At 43.1% G+C, this 22055-nt stretch overlaps 1 protein-coding gene across 1 annotated transcript in view; it reads left to right on the top strand.

Annotated features, from left to right (window-relative positions):
- The window catches only part of eva1aa (eva-1 homolog A, regulator of programmed cell death a), a 69260-nt gene that overhangs the window by 12920 nt on the left and 34285 nt on the right, over positions 1-22055 (top strand). Inside the window, exons 2-5 of the mRNA XM_029425936.1 lie at positions 6363-6586; positions 8545-8668; positions 11065-11217; positions 19605-19748. Of these exons, the coding sequence (XP_029281796.1) occupies positions 6363-6586; positions 8545-8668; positions 11065-11217; positions 19605-19748 (645 nt within the window). The remainder of the gene's footprint in view (positions 1-6362; positions 6587-8544; positions 8669-11064; positions 11218-19604; positions 19749-22055) is intronic.

Genomic DNA, 22055 nt, shown 5'->3' with positions numbered 1-22055 from the left:
AGTCTGATAGCAAAGTGTAAAACGCATGCTGGGTTTACATCCTGGGGAGGACGGGAGGATACCCTTTAGTGTGAAGTCAAAGTAAGAGCAAACCAATGCTGGGGTTAAATCCAGGGGACCGGCCTCATGTGAGTAAGCCCCCTCAGCTGACACCCCCCAACCCGCTCAATAACTGTGTGTACAGTGTGTCTGTGTATGTTAACATGTTCAGTAAGTATTCTAGGAATCCTGCACCACACTCATCACGTGCCGCCCGTTAATGCTGTCAATACATACAGCCCCGGCTTCTCACTCACACTTTTCCACTCGTACATCAGATCTCCATGCTACCGTTGATTAAAAAAACCTTTTAAAACCCAATCAACAGTCAACTAGTTTGCTAAAATGTTGCTATTCGGTGTATCTTGAACAGTTTTCTCCTAATACAGTTCATCCAGATCTTTATTTAAACTTTGTGTAGTTTTTCACGATTTATAGAGCACCTGAAGTGGTTATGATCAATACTTATATTAACAATGGGTCGATGACTCATCACCTCAGCTCTACAAAGCCTTGTATCATCTTTCAGCTCATTGTTTTGGTTGTACACTCATCAACCTCGTTTTTGATTGGCAGAAACCATAGACTGTGTAAAAGCAGCAACCCAACCAACCGGCAACTATAATTGTGTGTTGATTCAATTGTTTCATATACGTTAAATCACATTTTTCCAACTGAGCCTGGCCCAGTGAGAAAAGCACAGACGAAAAAAACACAAATCGACAAAAATAACAAAAATGAAATAATAAAAACTGTACCAACAGAAACCGTTTGTGTTCATGTGCTACCCCATCACGCATAGATCCTCAAAATCTTCAGATCACGCAACAATCCATCCATTGCTCTGAACCAAAATGGCAAGCTGGTGCATGTTTGTTCAAATTCATGCACAGAATCAGATGGTTTTACTCAGCACTTTCTGCAGCACTTGAGTAGTTTTAAATCCTGCTCTGACTCAAATGTAACCTCTCAGCTTTTTATCAGAAATATCTCTGCTCTTTCTCGGCTCTATAGCGCGATTCGCAAGAAAGTAGGCTAATCCAAAACGTGACTATCGCAGCAAGACTAATGTATTGTAAGCGGAGGTATGCAATGTATTTTAGGAATGCATTTTTTAGACACAAATCTGAATGGCTTAGCAGTGAGGACTGGCATCTTGTGCAGCGGCGGTTTGCTCGTAGCCTTCCTTTGACATCATGTCCATTGTGTAGCGGCGTGTCCTTTGTGGCGTACATGTGGACCTTTGCTCCTTTCGCTTCATGTTTGAGGTCTCATTTCATGTCTGCACACCTCATAAACCTGTCTTATTCGGCTATCATACATTCAGCTAAAGTTCAGGTCAGAAGAGGTGAATGCAAAGCTTTTCTCACATATGATTTAGAACCGGTGGTTGCTTTATCTAAATGCCATGCCACGCTTCAGGCCTCTGTGGTCTGTGGAGAAAAGTAATTGCTACAGGGCCTAAAGCCGCCCGCTCTGGCCTTTTGGACCTCTGCAGCCACATCCCGCGAGCAGTGGCTTTCGCTTTTAAAAGATCTCTCGGCTCGCTGTCTTTCTCTTCTCACGTCCAGTTAAAACCACCGCCATCTTTTTGGATTCAACACGTCTTAATCTAACGGTTTCCTTCTCCGCTCATCTCATCTTCTTCTCTACTTCACAACGTCCTCTTCTTCCCCTCTTCCTCTAGAGTGTTGCCAGAGCGCGGCCAGCGTCTTTGAGGGAAACCTCCGTTTTTCCAAGTAATCACCACTTAAAGGGAATTCCTTCTCCAGCAGCAGGCCTGCAGCTCTGCATCTTTGAACATTTGATGGTTTGATGGCTATAATTTGCCTAAAATAACACCAATAAAGTCATGAAGCTGTAAATGCCTAAATACCTAATGTACCAAGATGAAACACGGTGCAGCCTTTGATTTTGTAGCTTTCAAGAACGTCTCGGTTACTTATTTCCTATGGAGTGTGTTTTGATGTGTTGTTACAGATATATCTTTATTACATTCATCTATTTAAAGTAGTTGTAGTTCCGACTCTTCTTCGATACAGGCTGTTGATTATCTCTGGAACACATTGTAAACTAGCACCTTTGAGCCATTAAGCTAAGCTCTGATCGCCTAAAATTCTGCAATATTAACCATTCTTGCCCAATGCAAGAGGCTTTACAAACATTACTTAACAAGCAACATAAAAGTGAGTTAAATGAGTAGGCAGCCTTAAGCCTGCGCTATTATAACACCTCAGTAATACTTCATGCCACAGTGCATTGTTCATTCTCCACGCTCGGCCAATAGGAGAAGGCGGCATCTTTCAAAAGCAGGGGAAAGCCCTGAGCGTGAGTAACAGACAGACCCTCCACCTGAGCTGCCTCTGGAGTCAAGACGCCCTCCCTCCTCTCGCCTTCCTCGCTCCGGCCCACATGTTCATGTCAGAAATACCTGTCGCACTCGTTCTTATCAGACATTGAACACCTCAGCTCATAGTGGACCATGAGTAGTTTGAGCTTCCTCCCAGTGTGGCATCAAAGGAGAGACAGTTAAGATTGTAGTGCTGGCTCCAGCTGGGGGAGAGCACTTTATATAGAAGTAATAAAGAAGCATATTTACACACACTCTGCTGTAACTTTGCATTGGTATGTGACCTGCACCAGGTTGCGACCTAATCAGTGACTCCCAGGGAGGAAAACCTTCTCCAACAGGCCTCTTTCTGCGTCATGTTGACACAACAAAGCGACCCGGCACTAATCTCCATCATACCTGACCCCCTCCATCGCTGGGTCACACTTCAGGGTCATCGCATGACCACAGACAACAATCCCCAAGGGGCCTCTAGCTTTTACCTCTCTAACTTTACAATCGGCTGGAAGATTGCAGCTGTAACGTGAACATTCTTGCTTATTCGGACAGTCGCATCATATGACAAGATCCCATCTGTGTCGGGGGATAGATACAAAAAGGCAGGTGCTGTCGCATGCGTCTATGTTTATAACAAATCTCTATGCTGCTTGTGCGGAGATTAGTTGGACCTTGCACACCTTTCAATCCAGTTCACGACAAGAGCAACCTGTTTGTACACGAAAGGCAACGCGACCGCAACCTCCTGTCTTTTAATGGCCGAATAAACAAACCAGCAGACATAATAGTGCGCCGCTTTTGTCAAGGGAAAGGGCAGAGAGCTAGTTAAGGAAGGAGTCTGGCCCCACATGAAAAGGAACAGGGAGGAGGAGAGACGCCTGGGTGTTCCTCCAGCATTGTTCAGCCTTCTGCCTCAGAGGGACACCTGTCATTGGCTGGGCGGTTTACACAGGTGCCTTAACCCCGCCTGATTTGTTGGCCTTGAAAGGAGGCTTCAGTCAACAGGTAGCATGAAAGGAACAATAGTGACGATCCTGAAGAAGAGAGAGAGAGTGGGAGGAGGGTGGGATGGTGGAAAAAGAGACATGGATTCTTTAGAAAGCACCTGAGGGTTTGTGTGAGATAATCTGTTAGCCTCCACCCACAGTCCCACTCCGAAAGGGTTGAGGAAGACATATCGGTGTGTTGCTCTCTCTCTCTAGAAACTCCTCTAAGTGGCCTGTGCAAATTCAATCATCCATCTTCAGTTCTCTCCGTTTCACCCTCTTCATAACCTTGGCCGTTTCCGTGGTTGCACCGCTGTACCCGAGGCTCGCTATAACTTGAGGGCCGCGCAAACTCGTGGTCTCTCATGGCACTGGAGCTTTGCTAACAACCAGCCTTAATAATGTGATACTGTTACACCACACACCCTGGCCTCAAGAGCCGAGCGGCGAGGCTTGTTCCTACCACGTTGTTTTTGTTGACGTTTTCTATGCGTGTGTGTATGTGTGTGTATGTGTGTGTGTGTGTGTGTGTGTGTGTGTGGTCTCGCAGCCAGGGGGAATGCCAAGTTCCCTCTCACCCTGTGTGGAATGTGGCAGGCAAAAGAGATCTGTGTGTGAGCGAGAGATCACTGCGGGAGGGGGAGAAAGTAGTTAAGCCCACGCGACTGAAAGAAGGAATCAACATTTTTATAGCATTATTATCGATATAATATCTGTGGTGATATCAGACTAGATATCGTTTTAGATTTTGGATATCGTGATATGGTATAAGTGTTGTCTTTTCCTGGTTTGAAAGGCTGCATTACAGTAAAGTGATGTCATTTTATTATTTTCATTTACCCACGTAGTCATTAAATCCACATTACTGATGATTATTTATCAGAAACCTCATTGTGTAAATAGTCAACGCTACAATATTTTCCATATTTCTCAGCCCAAGTGCAATTTCTAAATCGCATCGCTTTAATATCAAAGTGAAAATAATGTTTCTACCATTCAAATCTAAACACTTACATATATCACAAATTATTTCTTTAGCTGTAAAAAAAAATTAAAAAGGTGGTGTAGATAGTGATAGTTTTGAAAAGATATATTTACATTTGAGCTCTGATGTAAAGATGGCTGCTGTTTCTAGTTCACACCCTGATCATATGAGATGCGGCATTCAAATAATCTCCAAATAAATGTAAGAATAGGATTGCATGTGCACCTGTTCTCCATTTTCACAACCCAGCCACAGGTGGAAACCTGTTAATGTGAGCAATGGGGGGGGGGGTTTAATAACCATCTCTATTTAGAGAGGCTGACCTTTCAAAGCCTGAGAATGTCTCTTGTTTCCCTTCCTTCTTTTAACTGTGGCCATGGCGATAAGGGGACAATGTGTGTGTTTTGTGTTTATCCACGTGTGTATGTGCATGTGTGCTAACGTGTGTGTTAGAGAACGCTGTTATTTCCTCTTCCCTAACAAACACTAGACAAATACAGGTAATTGAATCACAGTGTGTCCACTTAGCGAGTGTGTGTGTGTGTGCGTGTGTGTGTCAGCGAGTGTGTGTGTGTGTGTGTGTGTGTCAGCGTGTGTGTGTGTGTGTGTGCGTGTGTTGACTTCCCTGTTAATGTGTTTGCAGAGCACTTAGTAAGAAGCTTGAGCTGGCTTTGGAAGTTGTTTGCAGTCGTTGAAAATGTAAAGATTGTTGCATTTATTTACTGAATAATTCCATGAAATTGTCTCGGACACAGATACATTTGCAGTGCAAAGTTCAGATATGGGAGTGTCTGAGACTTCAAACTAAGTGTTTGTTCCTCCTCTGCAGCAGCAGCCAGCACTTAAATGGTCCAGAAAAGTCCAGAAAGTCATTATATGACAGATGGCCGGGGGATCAGCTCTCCTTTATCTGCGTTTTCCTTCTCACATGCTGGAATGTTAATGGTGGCTTTGTGATGGGTTCACTTCTCCCGTGTGACTGACAGGTGACTGGCAGTTCTCAAAGACTCTCAATGGGAAAGTAGAGAGACTTCAGTGTTTTAAAAGAATCAGAGCTTTTATTGGATTTGAAACAGCCTCTAAGGTTAAATGAAAGTTCACGTGGCGCTTGTTCCATTGATGTAATGTTTCTATTTACAGGCTTGATACCAGCTGGTTGTGTTGTGCAAGTAAACATTTGCTACTGGCATGCAAATAACATGCTAATAGAAATTGAGCCTGAAGAGTGGCACAAAAAAAGCTTTTAAGAAAGAGAAAGAGATATCTGGGTAGGAGTATCTGGAGCTTACAGTTCATCACATTATCAGAACCACATTGAATTGTTCTTTGGTACAAGCTGAGAATCACACGGCCTGGTAGCATTTTGCGGAGCTAGCAATGCCACAAACATTCTCTCAGAAATCTGTTGCAAATCTGTAGGAAATCTCCAGTAAGTATGCACTGTGTCCTTGTATGAAAGAAATCTAATAATGTCAGGCTTTAAAAAATCCTCCCTGGCAGGCATTTATTATTATTATTATCAAACAGATAAGAGTATGTTCTACAGCCATGACTGGAGGGCTGACGCTAACAGCTAAATAAGCTGAAGCTTTACCCTCTCAGTGTTATTGCGGATTTCTATGCCCGGAGGCGTCTTTTAGATGTAAGCAGTAAATCTGTCAGGGCTTGCAGACATGCAGCACTACTAAATGTCTGTGGAAACACCTCGTTATTGAGCAAAGAAGATCATTGGAGATCGTAGTATGCTACCAACTCCTCTCTGCATATGATAGTATAAACGAGGGATTGAGAGGTGATTTAGATCAGGAAATGCAAAACCGTGGTAGGGCGTTAGTTTTAATCTAAAAGCATTTTGCTCCTCATTGGTTCTAGTGCAGGGAAGTTAAATGATGCAGTCTAACAGATTATGCTATAGGGCTGCAAGAAAGTCTTCCATGTTGTGTGCATGCAGTGATGGTCAAAGTGTCTGAGGTAACAGCTGATTTGGCATTTTGCTGTCTCTTAGGTTACCTGTCCAAAGTGTTGAGGAACTACACCGAGCAGGCCTGTGACGGCGACTTCCTGTCTGTTCGCTGCCCGCCCCGCACCACCATCTCTGTCCAATCCGCTTTCTACGGAAGGAGAGGCGCCTCTGACCTCCAACAGTGCCCTCAGACCTACCAGGCCCTCTTAAGTTCTTATAACGCTCGCGAGGATGATCGATATTGTTCTGTGTCCACCGCACTACAGGTAGATAACCGAAGTCACACATTCCTAAAAAGTCTATCAGAAAAGGCCATTTTGTTATAATTTAGATTCATCATCATTTTTTTAGAAATAATTTGTAGCCTCAATTAATTCTCTCAGGTTCGTCCCCAGTGTCTCCTATTTGTCCCAGGATCTGGATCACAGCGCTTTTTTCTTGGCATTCCTCCCACAGTTAGTCCACTCTTCACACAAACACACACTCTCACTTGTGCGCAGTGAATCCTTCTAGGGGAAAGTGTCCTGTAAAATGGTCAAATTTGCCAAGGGTTGTATTTTGGAGGACCACACTGATTATGTAATGCTTTGTGAGGACGTTTTCCGGCAAATTACACTCTCCAAAGAGTAAGCATGCTTGTTCCCATGACACAAAGCGATTTCATGGGGTCTTTGCCTCAGCATCCTCTCCTAAATTGGGATGCGGCTGCACTAGAACCCTCGCTTTGCAGCACCAATACAAACATACACAAACACATCCTGTTCAGCATTCATTCGGTTGTTTAGTTTATTCTTAGTCCCCCTGCCTTCTCGTGCCGAACACCCTCCGTTTCCATAATAGACAGGACAGCCATGAATGCACAGACACAGAGAGTGCATTGTGCCGAAGTGAGAGAATGACTGACTGCTGCGCCACCCCCATTAGTGCAACCCTGAAGAATCCCATTGTACCACCTGTTCATGACCCCTGGTTTGTTGGTACTACATGAATGTCTCCATATAAAAAAAAGATTTCTTCAAGGGTATCCCAACATAATGATTATTTATCGTTTAATATATGAAATGTCCATGAATAAATGAATAGATCATTAACAAATAAGGACCTTGTACCAGTCCCCTGAGCACAAGATGCCATTTTCAGAAAAGTGTTTTTGCTTGTTGTTGTTTTTCTTTCTTCAAAAACTAAACGTATTTGATTAGCAACAATATAAAACAGACAAAGCACATTTGGCATTTTTACGGTATTGATTAAATTATCCTTAAAGTGGTTGCAGATTGATTTTATTGCAATCAAGTCATTAGTTCATTTACTTAATTGTTAGTAATACTAGCTTTATTTTATATTTTTCTTATTGTTTAAAAAAATCCTATAAAATGACCACAATTGTGTTCGTCCATCTTTCAATACGTTATGACTTCTCTACTCTGTCTGTGGCACCCTGATCCCATACTTTCATACCAGAGACGTACATCTTTTTATACAGTTGAAGATGTTTAAAAGGAATTCTTCACCCACAACGTGACCAGTTTTATATCAATTACTTTCCCTGTGTCACCTTGAATCTTGAAGAAAACTTTGTTTTTCTCGCATGCCTTCACGCTGAATGAAGAAAAAACGGAGAAAGGTCTTGATGAATTTGTTGATGAACAAAGTGTTCAGTATGATCAATATGTGGGTGGAGTATTCCTTTAAGTATTTTTCCTAAAACAGCTGGAAATGGTTGTTTTTTACGTGACTCAAACACCTTGATTTGGTGCTGTAGTGAGTATTCCCAGCAAGTGTATGTTGGACGTAATGAAGGGAACATGTTTAAAACAGGGGGAATACACAGATATCTCTTTTTTCTCCATCTGCATTCCTTGATCTATTGTACCAAATGCTTCTCCTTCATGTTCAGGGGAAGGCTCTGAACAGAAACCATTGAGTCATTCTTCCAGCGAGGGGGATTTCAGTATGGGAGAAGGTATTGTGTTGGAATGTGCTCACCTGGGTTACAGCTGGCTAAAGATGATGAAACTAGAGAAGCAAGAGGACGCCAGGAAATGAGTGGAGTGCAGCTTTCTCTTTACCTGCTCCTCTCCTCCATATTCCCATGGCCATAAGCAGCCTGTTTGAAGTGGTTTTAGGTTTGCTTGCTGCTGGTCTCACCATCGTTGGCTTATTGTTCTCCCTCTAAACCTCTCTTTGGTCTTCCCCCGCTCTCTGTCACTCTTTCCTTCTTTAGAAAATGCTGGACGAGTGCCAAGACAGAAGGAGCTGTCAAGTCCTTGTCAACAGCCGCGTGTTTGGGACAGACCAGTGTCCTGGCAGCAGTAAATACCTCATTGTCTGGTACAAATGCAGACCTAGTAAGTCCCTCATCGCCTCGTATCTTGACAGTGACACACATTTCTGACCCTCTCGGGGCTCGGACGGTTTCTTTCCCCCCTCTTTTCTCACACACCTCCACATTTAGTCAGAAATACACCAGGGGTGGGGTCACATCGTTTGAATTACAACGTTAGCAGTCAAATTCATTGTAGTTTGATTGTGTTTCAGAGCATTTCCTAACTGATCAACCCTCATTCTGCCCCGTAGCTGTTTATAAATGGTAATTATTATTCCTATTATTATTATTATTATTATTATTATTATTATTATTATTATTATTATTATTATTATTATTATTATTATATAACTGATCACCCCTGATTCTGATATTTTTAAACTAAAACATACATTTTTATTATACAAAAAGAACAATTTTTTTTTCGATTTTAAGATAAAAACTCATAGAAAATCCATCAAGTGGTGATGTATACTCAGTATAAAGCAGCATTGCAAGACATGAAAATGGGACAGAGCAGCATAAGAAGATTATGATAAATGTCCGGTCTGCTTCTACTGCTAAAATGCATTTTATACCAAAATGTGTATTTGTCCTCTGGATGCATTTCCTTATTTGAGTGCATTACACTAAACTATATTAAAGTAGTTGAAGAATGAAGTTGGCGCTATTCTATATCTTTCTTATTTTCAACAAATCCCAAGTGCATACATTTCAACTTTCAGCTCTAAACCTATTGTTTCCTACTGAAGATGTAAATCTGAAAAAGAAAAGGGGCACAAATATTTACATTCAAAAAGGCTTAAAGGTAAAACAGAGATTTCTTGAAAAAGCTGGACATTGTTTTAAGCAAATGTTACATAAACTAGAGTAAATGATATATTTGTTGTGGGCTTTTTTCAGCCGTGTATTAAACACATTGGAGTGTTTACAGCACCAGGATGATGTATGTGGAATTGACTCTAAAACTACATTAACCCTGTTTGTCCTCATAAAGGAACATGTCATCCAGTGCAAGAATGTTGCTCATTGATGTGTTTTTATGGGGACACCAATGGAGGAAGAAGCTCTAGCAGGTTTTTATGGCACAGGCAATACTGTACTTCATTCATTGCATTTGGTATTTTCTTGTATTTGCTGATCATAAATAAGAAAAATATTGAATTTCTTCTCAATTGACCGATTTCATCTCACTTAATTATAAATGTTAAACTTAATCAAGTGTCACAGTATCTATGTGAGTCTTTCCATCTTCTTCATTACATTTTTTTTTATAATAAATCTTTTCATGCCTCTCGCTTTTTCCCTCTCCTTCCCTCTCCCTGTGAGCCAGGAAGCTAAGAGTATCACTCCAGAGGGGAGCCACAACAGTGCAGTAATCCCACCCAGATTCTAGTCTCCATTCATGGCTCAGTGCTGTGGTGAGCCGAGCCGCACTGAGCTGTGCAGCAGTTCACACTAGAGTGACCAGAAGTAGGCATTAATCCACTGATCCCCCTGCCCTCCCCACTTTTTCTTTCTCCACCGGACCCCGGGGCCAATCAACAGCTCTTTGTTCACTGTCACTTAACCAATGACTTCTCAGGGGAAGAGAGAAAGGCTGCATGGGGTGTTAGTGAGGTGCAACGGGCAGGTGTCACTGCCTCTGAAAGGAGAGGTTGGTGGAGGATAGAGGAAGTAAAGGAGAAAGGGAGGGAGTGAGAGTGAACAAGAGTGAATCCGTCACCAAGAGATATAACAAACCAGGTCCTGCCCCTTTTCTCAGCTCTCTTCCTCTCTCTTCTTTCTGCATTCCTGTTCCACTCCCCACATGGATGAAGCAGCGGCGGCTGTTGTGTTTTTCTTTGCTGGCCAGTGGAGCTGCTTTGGCTGTCACAGGTCACTGTGGCTGGATGTGTGTGAGGAATGCCTCTGCATGGCTCTACATGTCCACTGAGCAACTCCACCTCTGTTTCTGCCTGTTTACACAGAATGAAGCCTTTATGTCAGTCGTCTGTTTTCGGTGCTTATTAAAATCTGCTCTACAGAGATTTGATTAAGTAAAAAAAGATGGAAGAAACTGAAAAATAATTAGCAAATACTCTTTTCATCAAGTAAAGACAACCAAAAGATCACATAATGCATTGTTGACAAGGCAAGACATGGAGGTAGCTGAACCATTGTGTACCAGCTCATATATTTTGTTCATTTTAGTGTTTTAGGGATCAAATTAGACAGAGGAATATCTGTACATAAGTCTATTTTTTAACAGTTATTTCAGATGTACGAGCTTCAAATTGATTTCATTAGTTCAAACTTGAGTTATTTCGTTTGTTTTGTATGAATTGTAGACAATGCTTTTGGGAATAAACTGGTCTCTTGGTTTTGCTTTTTTTTATTATTTGTAACTTTCTGTATCCTCTCTCCCTCTATCTCCAGACGAGTATAAGAGTAAGGTGGTCTGTGAGGAGGAGAGGATGAGGCTGAGCTGCAAACGGGGTATGCAGATCGCCGTTTACTCCGCCATGTTTGGCCGAACTCAACAGGGCACCCTGGAGTGTCCCCTTCACCACAGGAGGGCCCCGTCAGTAGGTGAGGCTCTTTTCACTCTCACACTGGGGGAAAGCGAGAGTGGAGATTTATACTTTCACTAAATTAAAATATAATGCAACACACAAACTACTTCTTATGTGGAGATTAGATGTCATGTCTCGAAATATATTTGCACATTCAAACTGTCAGGTGTAAATGTTGTGTAGCTAACCGACGGAGCTAAATGACATAATTAACGTTAGCTTGCTAACACATAACCTGATCATAGATTAAAAGAGGTAATATAAAATATGGTCGACCTAACACTAAATTGTGTTTAACAATGATGTAAACTGGGAAGATTTTAAATGACATTTCACAACAATTACACACCAATAACAAAACGCTAAGCTAATGACCTCAGACTAAATATCTAAGTAGCGGTTAGCATTATCAGATTCCCCAATTACTCTAAACGGCATGAATACTACTAACTCTGATACACGTATTTCTTCATGTACATATAAGTAAAACAAAGTCAAGTTTAACATATCACTTCGGTTTCTAAACCTTTTACTTTTGGCAAGTGTAGCTTAAGTGATGCTACAGTGACTTCCTATTCGTAAAGTTGATGGGCTTTGATTTAATGGCGCTACAGTTTTACACATTACTAAACGATTTACTAGTTTATTGGTGCAATTTTATTTTAGTAAATCACTAGTTTGCTAGTAGTACTGGCAAGTATTTAGCTAGGTAGGCTACTACGCAGACTTACTAAAGCAGTATACCAAGCTAACTTTGTAACTGCTAGCTAGCATTTACTAAGGACTTAGTAAGGACTTCACACACAAACTTGATAATGGATTTACGAGCTAACCCAACCCTGGTCTTTGGTGCTGCAAGACACTATATTCTTATCAGATCCCAAAGTCGATACTGTTTGACATTATTATCTTTCGCTCTATTCATAGCATCAGTCTCGGGGTCAGTGTAAGGTCAGCAGAGGAATGAGATTTCTTACATGAAGACACAAGCTGGGAATGCAAATTGAGTCTGCTTGCGTTTGCTTGATGTTAAAATGAGTCTCCTTGTCCTGCTAATGTTCTTATACATATTAATGATTCGGGGAGAGTGGAACTTCAGGTCACGTCGGGCTTTGATTTTTTTCTTTTTGCCAAGATTTGTCTGAGCTATACATCCCGGGCGTTATTATGCATTCAGCAGATGGAAAATTAAATTTTTTCATTGATGAGTTTTACACGTCAGGACTCGAGCTCCTCTGAACCACAAGTAGAACTACAAACACTGCCAGACTCATAACTCTGTCCTTCATGAATTTCTTTGACTTGGGTGATGCTGCCTTGAGATGCTGTTGTGGTTTGATAGATTTTATAATTTCCTCTACTGCTTCTTTGCCTCAGGGGCTCTTGAGCAAACACTGGCCTGCCACAGACATCCTGGATGTCAACGGTTTACGCTGTTCCACTGCGATTACTCATTGATCATTTAACTTTTTAGAAACATACCACCTCAATCTCGTTATGTAAGCAAGCTGAGATATATAAAACCACCACTTAAGCTCATAGACACACACAAACATAGATGCACACATTACCAGGGGAATTGGGCTGGAATGTAGATCAGGTGTCTCTGTCATCCAAAGCGCAGAGTTTGGCCCGGTAGAAAAGGGACAGTATTGAGTTCCCTGTAAGTGTGTGTGTGTGTGCGCGTGTGTGTGCGTGTGTGATTACACGGGATATCCAGATGTACCCTCGCCCTTGTTTAGGGGAATGTTAATGACTCTAAGCTTGGATCCAGGACAAGTATTAGTATAACCATAGCTACCATGGTAGCCCCGGCCTCTTTGCTGGGCAGCTCATTTATTTGGTTTTAGCCTGCGCCGCCTTTTGTAACGTTAATGTATAGAAGGAAATGTACACTGTTTGTGCTTGTAAATAAGTAGCCCGAGCAGGTGAAAGTTAACTGTGTGTGTGTGTGTGTGTGTGTGTGTGTGTGTGTGTGCGTGCGTGTGTGTGTGTGTGTGTGCTAGAAACAGACTAAATATCATTTGTCGTGATTCACAATTCGAACAATGCACTACGAACATGCCCTGAAGAGTGTGTGTGTGTGTGTGTGTGGGTGTGTGTGTGTGTGTGTGTGTGTGTGTGTGTGTGTGTGTGTGTGTGTGTGTGTGTGTGTGTGTGTGTGACAGACAGAGGTGACAGGATGGGGTCGAAAGGCTGACACAGGCGTCAGTCACCGGGTAATCAGAGACAGATATATAAAGAATGGCATTGTGTGACTGTGTATACGTCTGTGTGTGTATTCTATATGAGCATTGAGGGCTGCTTTGAAGCAACCTCAGCCGATCCTCCGCATGCAGGTGGACCAGGAATGTGCGACAGGTAGATGAGACAGGGCTGGCCTGATATCTGGTTTCAGACTCTGGATTAAATACAGTAACGGAGTTCTCCCAGCATTGATGGAACATGGTACTCTACAGTTACAGTTGTACAAAGGACAGATTAGAGCAGAGGAGAAGTTGTGCTTACTGTCAAATCTCATGTTAACCTTGTGTGCGTTTACATGAACTCAGACTGTCACAAACGCCTTGTTGTTCTTTTCACCCATTATTATGTCTGCCAAGGAGGTTATGATTTTCATATGGTTTGTTGTATTTGTTTGTTTGTCAACAGGATTACGGAAAAACCACTGTCCTGATTTTCCTGAAACTTGGTATAAGGGTGCACCATGGGCCAAGAAAGAACCCATTACATTTTGGAGCGTATCTGCATAACGGTGGCAGATATACACAATGTTCTTTTACTTATGGAAACTGCGTTGGCGGAGGTCTTGGCTCCCCGGGTGCCCTCTTAGTACGCCATGTTTTATTTTTTTTATCTCTCTATGACATACACACTCCAACCACCCACAAATGTGTCCTCAGGCTGTTCCAGACAATCTAGCGAATCCCTGGTGGGATTTTCCCCTGTCAGCTCCGTCTTTGATGTGGCTCCCATGTCACCAGGAGCAGGAAGCGAGGGTGTCTTGAGTGACAGCTCAGACACACACCGTTGATTATTTAAAAAAATTAAAAACGAACCCTTTTTGCCTCTGGGTGTGTGGTGACTCGCATGTGTGTGTGTGTGTGTGTGTGTGTGTGTGTGTGTGTGTGTGTGTGTCTGTGGCTCTGCATGTCTGAATAATCTTGGGCTTGGTGGTCGCAAGTTTGTTTTGTTCCTATTTTGATTTTATGTCTCCTTAAATGTGTGTTTGAATGTGCCAAAAAGGAAGGTTATAGTCATTTCCTAAACCACATCGTTCTGGCAACCTCACCACTGCCTGAGGTGTCAGATCAACGGCTCAACTCACACAGCTGGCTGCACCTGCCCAGGTGAACTACGCTTCGTGTTAGAAAGATATTGCAGTGTATAGCAGCTAGGGAATCACTAGTAGACTATATATTTTCCTATTTCCCTGCAAGCATCCTCCTTACATCTTCTATTTCTGTTTCATCCAAAGACTAGAATTGCAATTGAACGTCAGCCACCTCGACAAATATGTGAAAAGCAATAAGATTGTGTATTTACCACCATAGAGAGGCGTAGAGAGCCGCTATCTGGTTGCTTGTTGAATCCAAAAGCCCTGGAAAAGTACAACAGACAAAAAACAAGTGCATACGCAGGCATGTGCGCACAAAAGTAAGACCTCTTTGATGTCGTCCGTTCCTTGGTTTTGGGGTGGGGTGGGAGTGGTGGAGTTGGACAGGCCTTGGCGGCGATGGAGAATCCTCAAAGCAAAGGGGCCTGCTTCAGCCCTCCTCTCTCATCTGCCCCATTACCATCACACACACCTCTTGACATCTAAATAGCCCCCCATGCTTGGCATGCAGGGTCTCAGACTGCCTTTTTTTTTTGAAGGCCACTGCGCTTTCACTTTTGTGTACGTGCTTCAGACACAGCAAGATGTTTAGAACTGTGAGCACGAGCTGGTTGGTGTCCTATATGATCACAGTAGCTTTTAAAAGCCCAGCACGCACAGCTGCCGGTCAAATTTAACACTTGGCTTTTAGAAGCCTGTTCCAGTTGTTAGGGTGCAAGCAGCTTCACTGTAACTCTATCTGCATTTCTCTCTGACTTTGATGCTTACAGAGCAGAGAAGTAAGCAGGATGTTGGTGTTGCTGTGGACTAGGTTAGATAACATACAGTTCTGTGTGGTTGACACCTGTCCCATAGTCCAGCTCTAGTTGTACAAGTCAGATTCCAGTCTTTGGATTCGTAGGTGGCAATTGCTTTCCCTAAACTTCTCTAAAAAAGTCGATTATATTCCGGCTACCAAGAACTTCGATGTTTTCCAGGATTAACAGGCTCATACAAGGTTTAGGACAAATGGTTACCTCTGATTGGAATTCAGATGTGGTGTTTAAATATATGAAGTAACATGTTGTAAGTGATAACACACAAGTGCCTCTGACTCTGCTATCAGCTTACAAACACAGCTGAAGAGAACTCTCTGCAGTTGTGTGTGTGTGTGTGTGTGTGTGTGTGTGTGTGTGTGTGTGTGTGTGTGTGTGTGTGTGTGTGTATGTGTGTGTGTGTGTGTGTACAAGCTGGACTCTCCAACACTGAAAATATCCTGTGTCAGTCAATTGAAATCCTACCGAGGTGAACACAACTTATTAATACAACTTACAGCAAGTGTGTGAGTGGGAGAGCCGTTTCAAATTCATTAATGGCTTTCACAGAAAAGCACTTGCCGTGTGTACGGCATCTGAAGGTAACTTTCCTATCAAACAAAGACTTTTATTCCCACAACAATGACTTAAGCCTCCATATCAAATGATACGCATCTCAGGTGAGTCAGCGTAGAAGAGGAGATGAGGGCTTTTTTGTCCACCGATTGTTTTGGAAATTCCAGGAAGCGTGTGCGTGGGTGGAGTCACTGTGAGAATGTTCTGGGAAAGGTTGTTGTCTGTGTTTATGAATTTCTGTGTGTGTGTGTAGATGGGTGTGTGTGTCTGGATTCGTGCTGTGCCCCGAGGTGTATGTTTTGTTTGGTGTGTTTTTAGCATAAACCGCACCCACAATACACCCCATATCAGTCTTAAAGCCACGACAAAACAACGAGAGCTGCTATTTGATGATATTACTGTCACGCTGTTGCTTTGTAAAATGAAAGTGGGACACAATCCAAGGCTGATGCTGGTTTCACGCGAGCTAGGTGTTTGATGACGGATGACTGATGTGACGAACGGAGCTGAGCAACAAAGCGGTGCTGCTGGTACAGGGCAGCGTATCAACACACACCTAAGAAGCATGAAAGACAGATTCCTCAATCCAGAAGAGCTCAGTTTTAGCAGGTGTCAGTAACTTTTGAGAAGCTGTGGGGTGATCAACCATGGGTCATTTAAAGAAAGGTTTTGCCTTTTGTGTTTTCTTCTTTGTCGTTCTCTGTCTGTACGTGTTTCCCGCTGTGATCAGTCATGAGGGAGAATAAGTGTGTGTGTGTGTGTGTGTGTTTGTCCAGGAGGTTTCTCCCTTCTCTTCTGAACCATAGGCCTGTCCTTGTTGGGCGGTTGGAGGCTAGAGGGTTGTGCAGCACAGGCTTCTGAGGTGGTTGAGGGTAAAGGTTAGAGGTATGAGGGGTTATTCATGCTCTGTGTGTGTGTGAGAAAGAGAGAGAAGACTGTGTATGCTTGTCTGTCTGCATTAAAGCCACTAATGAGAGCCAGAGGAGGTCAGACCCTGAGGAATGCTCTTTTAAAGTGCATAGAAATGTGTGTGTGTGCACATGTAAGCATGGAGAGCACGGAATAAATGTGTGTGTTTCCATCCTCTTGTCTCTAGAAGTCTTTATCTGTTCGGGAAACTAGCCCCCCCCTGCCCTTCCTACCCCACCCGTTCCTCCACGGGCCCCCTGCTCAACTAATCACCCAGTCAGGGAATCAAAGCTGCAGCTAATGGGGGCCTGTCTGTCAGAGGACTCCCTCGTAGCACAACCACGAGCCCTCTGGGAAGGGAAAGAGAGAGGGAGAGTAAATTAAAGCACATCAGGCAGACCAGGATGCAGACCAGCGCCTACACATAGATAAAGATACTGATATATAAATATATACATATATATATTTAGTGGCAGCCCTGATCTTAGTCGACAGCTTGTTACAATTGCACGGTTTGTCTGACAAGAGCAGAGGATGCTCAACTGATATGGATAATAACACCTTACATTCAATGCTTCTTGTTGTCATCCCATAGATACCTTTTAGGCATTCGAGTCCTTTTTATCTGCCTCCGAATAATATACAGTACTTGAGTTTATCACGCTTGGATCAACATTCATTCATTCCAATTAAACTGATGTCAAACCACGTTTGGGTTAAACATATATATTATACAGCGGTTTATATCATATTCGTCTATGTCGGAAACTGATGCAGGCACGTTTCAGACATGTTTCTACCGCACTAAACAAGCAGGAGGGTAGGTGTGTCTGTACGGGGAGAGGTGCACCAGCTGCATTCAGTTCTTTGGACACCCTTTCCTCTGAGACGTGCGGTTGGGCACGTACAAAGCACCAGGGAATTAGATTCTGCCAAAAGAATCCATCATAGTGCCAGCAGTACCTCGAAAGTTTCCTGAAATCACTCACGACTTTTGAGTTCGCCGTCCGCAAATCCACACTGTTGTGTTTTAAGTGACAGTGGGAACTGGCTAACCTTTGCGGTGTCTCTAAATGGTTATCCAGTTACACTCACTTGTTCCCACAGGCTTCCCTCCCCGCTGCATCCTGGTGCGTCGGCTCCAGCCAAGGAGTGTCCGGTTGCCCCTTCGAACCGCGTCCAAGTGGACAGACATTGATTTAGATTCGCATTCTTAAGGAGCTCTCTACACGTGGTCTTTGATCTGTGGTTTTGCTACAAACAGTCATTAACAGGAACTAAAGCGTGGCCTTTGATTACGATTGTTGCAATCCAATAAAAACTGGGAATGCACACTTATGGAGTCAATGAATTCCCAATGTTGACACTGTGCATGACCACTGGATTGCCCTCTATCACTTCCATTTGTCCTTTGACCTGTGCCATAACTCATCGTGGCCCGTTGACGTGTGAACCAACTCTTAACTAGCCTGGTCGCTCTACCTGTCTGATCTCTCTCTCTCTCTTTGGGGCCCACCGGGGCAGACAGTGCGAGAGCCCAGTGTCCACTTTCAAAGGCTCATCTCCTCGTGTTGTTTTTTAGGGGTGAGATGGACCGTGGGGGACTGTGGGAGGCATCCGTGTGGAACCACGGCCCATCCACATTCCCACAGGACTCAGCGGGAGGTTCTTTCCACTTCTTTTTTTTAGCGCTCCTCGCACCTCAGTTTGGGGTGTAGATAAAATACTGATTCCACTAGAGTTAGTTCAGAGTATGCAGCTCCCCGTTTCGTGTCTTTAGAAACCATTTATTGGATTGAACCACTGGGATGTTTTATAGGTTGAAAAATAATAGTGGTCCCAGCTTCTCAAATGGTAAGAGATTGATTCATCAAGAGAATATTGACAAGATGAAGTAATAATGAGTTTAAGCGTTTGTTGTACCGCCTACTGTAAAACCTGGGCGTGTAAAGATGGCTTTATGAGATCTAAAAAGTTGAGAGAGGAAAAAGGAAGGAGAAGAGCCTCAGAACAAAGGGTCTGGAGGAGCTAGCAGGTGCTGTAGTGATGATGTATGAGAGCCACATCCATTACTCTGTCTGGTCCACACACACGCACGCTCCACCATGGGAGCAGAGGCCTTAATGGGAAGGAGTGTGTGAGATGTCCCCTTGTTGTAACCAGAATGTGTGTGTGTGTGTGTGTGTGTGTGTGTGTGTGTGTGTGTGTGTGTGTGTGTCTCTGTTGTAGCTGACAGAGACTCATGTAGTACATTTGTGCCTAAAGTGCTAAATAAATGTTTCATACTGATATGAAAATGTGTAAGCACCTGTAATAGTTTCCAAAGAGAACTACTGTATGCAATTTGGCACCAATCATAGGGAACATAGAGACAATGTTTTAAGCAAGACCAACGAAATAATATACATAGTTGGATAGAGTTTATAAGCAGTCATTGATTTATAGAAACATTTCCTTCAAAGAACCTCTAAAACCTAAAACCATGTTTGTTCTTTTTTGTGGAAGCTTTATTTTTTATATTTGTTACACTCTGAAAGACAAAATGTACATGTTTGTATGTAAAGCTGACCTGCCTAAAACTAACAAAACCAACAAATATTCACATTTGACGAGCTGAAACCAGTGTATTCTTTAAGTGGTACTTACACTTAGAAAACGACTCAAACATCCAAATGATTAGCTAATTACTGTTTTGTTGATTGACTAATTGATTGAATCAATGTTCCCTTTTTCAGTCTGGATGTCTAACAATAATGTAATACTTCCTGCTCTCCATCTTTCTGTCAGACTGCCATTCGTCTGTGGCTCTGCAGGTTCTCACTGCCCGCTGCCAGGGAAGGAAAAGCTGTCTGGTTCGAGCCTCCACCAGAGACTTTGGAGACCCGTGTTACTCTGGCACCAGGAAGTACCTCAGCGTCATCTACACCTGTGGTGAGTCACAAAACACTTTTACTGAGGGCTTCATCTCCCTACCACCAGGGGGGGATGTTCACTCACGGATCAGCTTCCTGTATGTCTTGTCTAGGATGTTCTCTGTCTGTGTTTCAGAGTTACTAGCTCTAAAACAGGCTCTGTGAAGAATAATATGTCTTCTCAAGGCACTATGATTATGCTGTTTGCTGCACACTTATACAAATCTCTCTCCCAGTGGACATAAAAGGTTCATATATGGTTTGTTTTTTAAGTGCCACAAACTGCATTATGGTATCCTACTCTCATTAATAATAGAACATACTTTTCTATTTACTTTTAACTCAAAGTCAAGGAGAGTCATAATCACTTTTTAACTATAAATGACTTCTGAAATGAATGCAGTGGGTTTATTAGTTGAAGCAGTTTCTTTAATCAGACTGAGCTCAAACAGGAAGTTCAAAGCCTCTAAACTTATTTTCCAACGAAGGAAAACAACTTTGGCCTTTCGTCTGTGCGGATGAGGGAGAATGATGGTGTTCCTTTTTTTATCTGTTCCCCCACCCCTGGGCTAATCCTGACCTGTCATGGCTGTAATTTATTAACCACACACTTGGAGACACACTCACACACACACACACACACACACACACACACACACATGCTATCCAGACACCTCCAGCACCAGGAATTGATCAATCGGCACCGTTGCCTGGAGCCTCTCATACCCACCAAAATCCCTGCCACATAGACCCAGATCCAGAGCAGGGCAAATGTTACGCCTGGCATTTTAATGTGATTTTTATGAGTTCTAATTTTAAAGCTTGGATTTCACGAGATATGCGTCTGTCCCCACTGGGCCTGAATATCACTTATGTGCCTCGTAGGACTATAAATGAATCAAATCCTGTGTGTGGACTGAATGTTCCTCAGCTCTTTTTTGTTGTTGTTGTAGTTTTAAAGATCCACCACCACCTTTGTCTTGAAATGTTTGTCCGATTGTTGTCCATCCTTTATCTCAGTGCAGCGCGCGGACTGTTCAGCTGTGTTTTTGGAGTCGTTTGGCTCTGACTGACCTCCCTTATCCGTCGCTGATAACACAACGTACCCTAGTGCCGAGTTGGGTCAGGACATGTGTGAGGTGTGTAGGGGATGTGGGGTGGTGTAAATGTTCGACAATGTGCTGTGGGGGGGGGTTTCTGCTCTGCGGAGGGAGTGGAGAGAGTTGAACGTGAGTAAATCAGTCTAGCTGCTGTAGACATGAAGTCACTGGTTGCTGCAAAGTGGTCATTTTGGGGATCCTCTTTCATTGGTGGTCGAGCGTGTGTAGGATTGACCCCATTTGTGTCGAAGTAGGGGATGGAGGATGTCTGTCTGCACATGATTGGTTGCACTTATGTGTGTAAGTGTGTGTGTGTGTTTTGTTCCAACTGAGAAAAAGTGGTACTTACACAAAATGATTGATAGCACAAGATCTATGGACTTATTTATCTTATATTAATATGAAGAGAAGGCTTTCAACAAAAATACGATTTTGTTCTGTTCTAAAAGTTTGAGTAACACTTTGATTCTATACCATTAAGTGGGTTAGCATCAAGCAGGAGGCCTGAAGGAGGTTTTAACCCACTTGCAATGTTATTGTCCCCTTTTAAGTGCTATTTTAGGGGCTTTTGCAACCTGCCAACAATTAATACATTTAGGGGACAGCGTTTTACGAGTGTGTGTGTGCATGTTTTTGGGTTGGCGTTGGGGTGTACCGCACACACATGCAGAATAAAGAGTACACGTTCGAGTCACATTATGGACTCGCGATCGGCCTCGGCTTGCCTGTGATTTATAAAGCCGTCAACCCTCCGAACTCCGGCTTCTTCCTCACACAGCCTCAGGGGCGGACTCTCTCCTGAGCAATAACACAGCAGCAAATCGCCCGGAACCTGCCATCAGTCTCCCGGCAGATCACACACACTCCGCGCAGCCGCCACTGTCAGGCTTCATTTACATCCACTCCCCCCTGGAGGAAGTCCCTATGGTTTGTTTGTTTGTCAAAAGAAAAGTACTGCAGTTCAACCGATCACAGCTCTCTGTGTTTGAACAAGATGAAGTTTAAATAACTTTTGCAGCAATGAGCTGTGTCTTGCTAATTATTAATAGCTTCAACTTGGAAATATTTACCCTCAGTGCAACTGTTTGATGAATGAGCCTGCTCGGGGCACTTTCTTCAAAAAGCAAGGTTCCAGTTTGGCCCCTCTTGAACTTTCTTTCTCGAACTATTGTGTTGGTTACTTTGTCAGGGTTTGACCTACGCCTTTTAAAGCAGCAGGAATGAGA

The sequence above is a fragment of the Cottoperca gobio genome, chromosome 24 (genome assembly GCF_900634415.1).
Source record: "Cottoperca gobio chromosome 24, fCotGob3.1, whole genome shotgun sequence".
Taxonomy (NCBI): domain Eukaryota; kingdom Metazoa; phylum Chordata; class Actinopteri; order Perciformes; family Bovichtidae; genus Cottoperca; species Cottoperca gobio.
The sequence above is the reverse complement of the archived record's forward strand: the minus strand, read 5'-3'. Positions and strand labels throughout refer to the sequence as shown.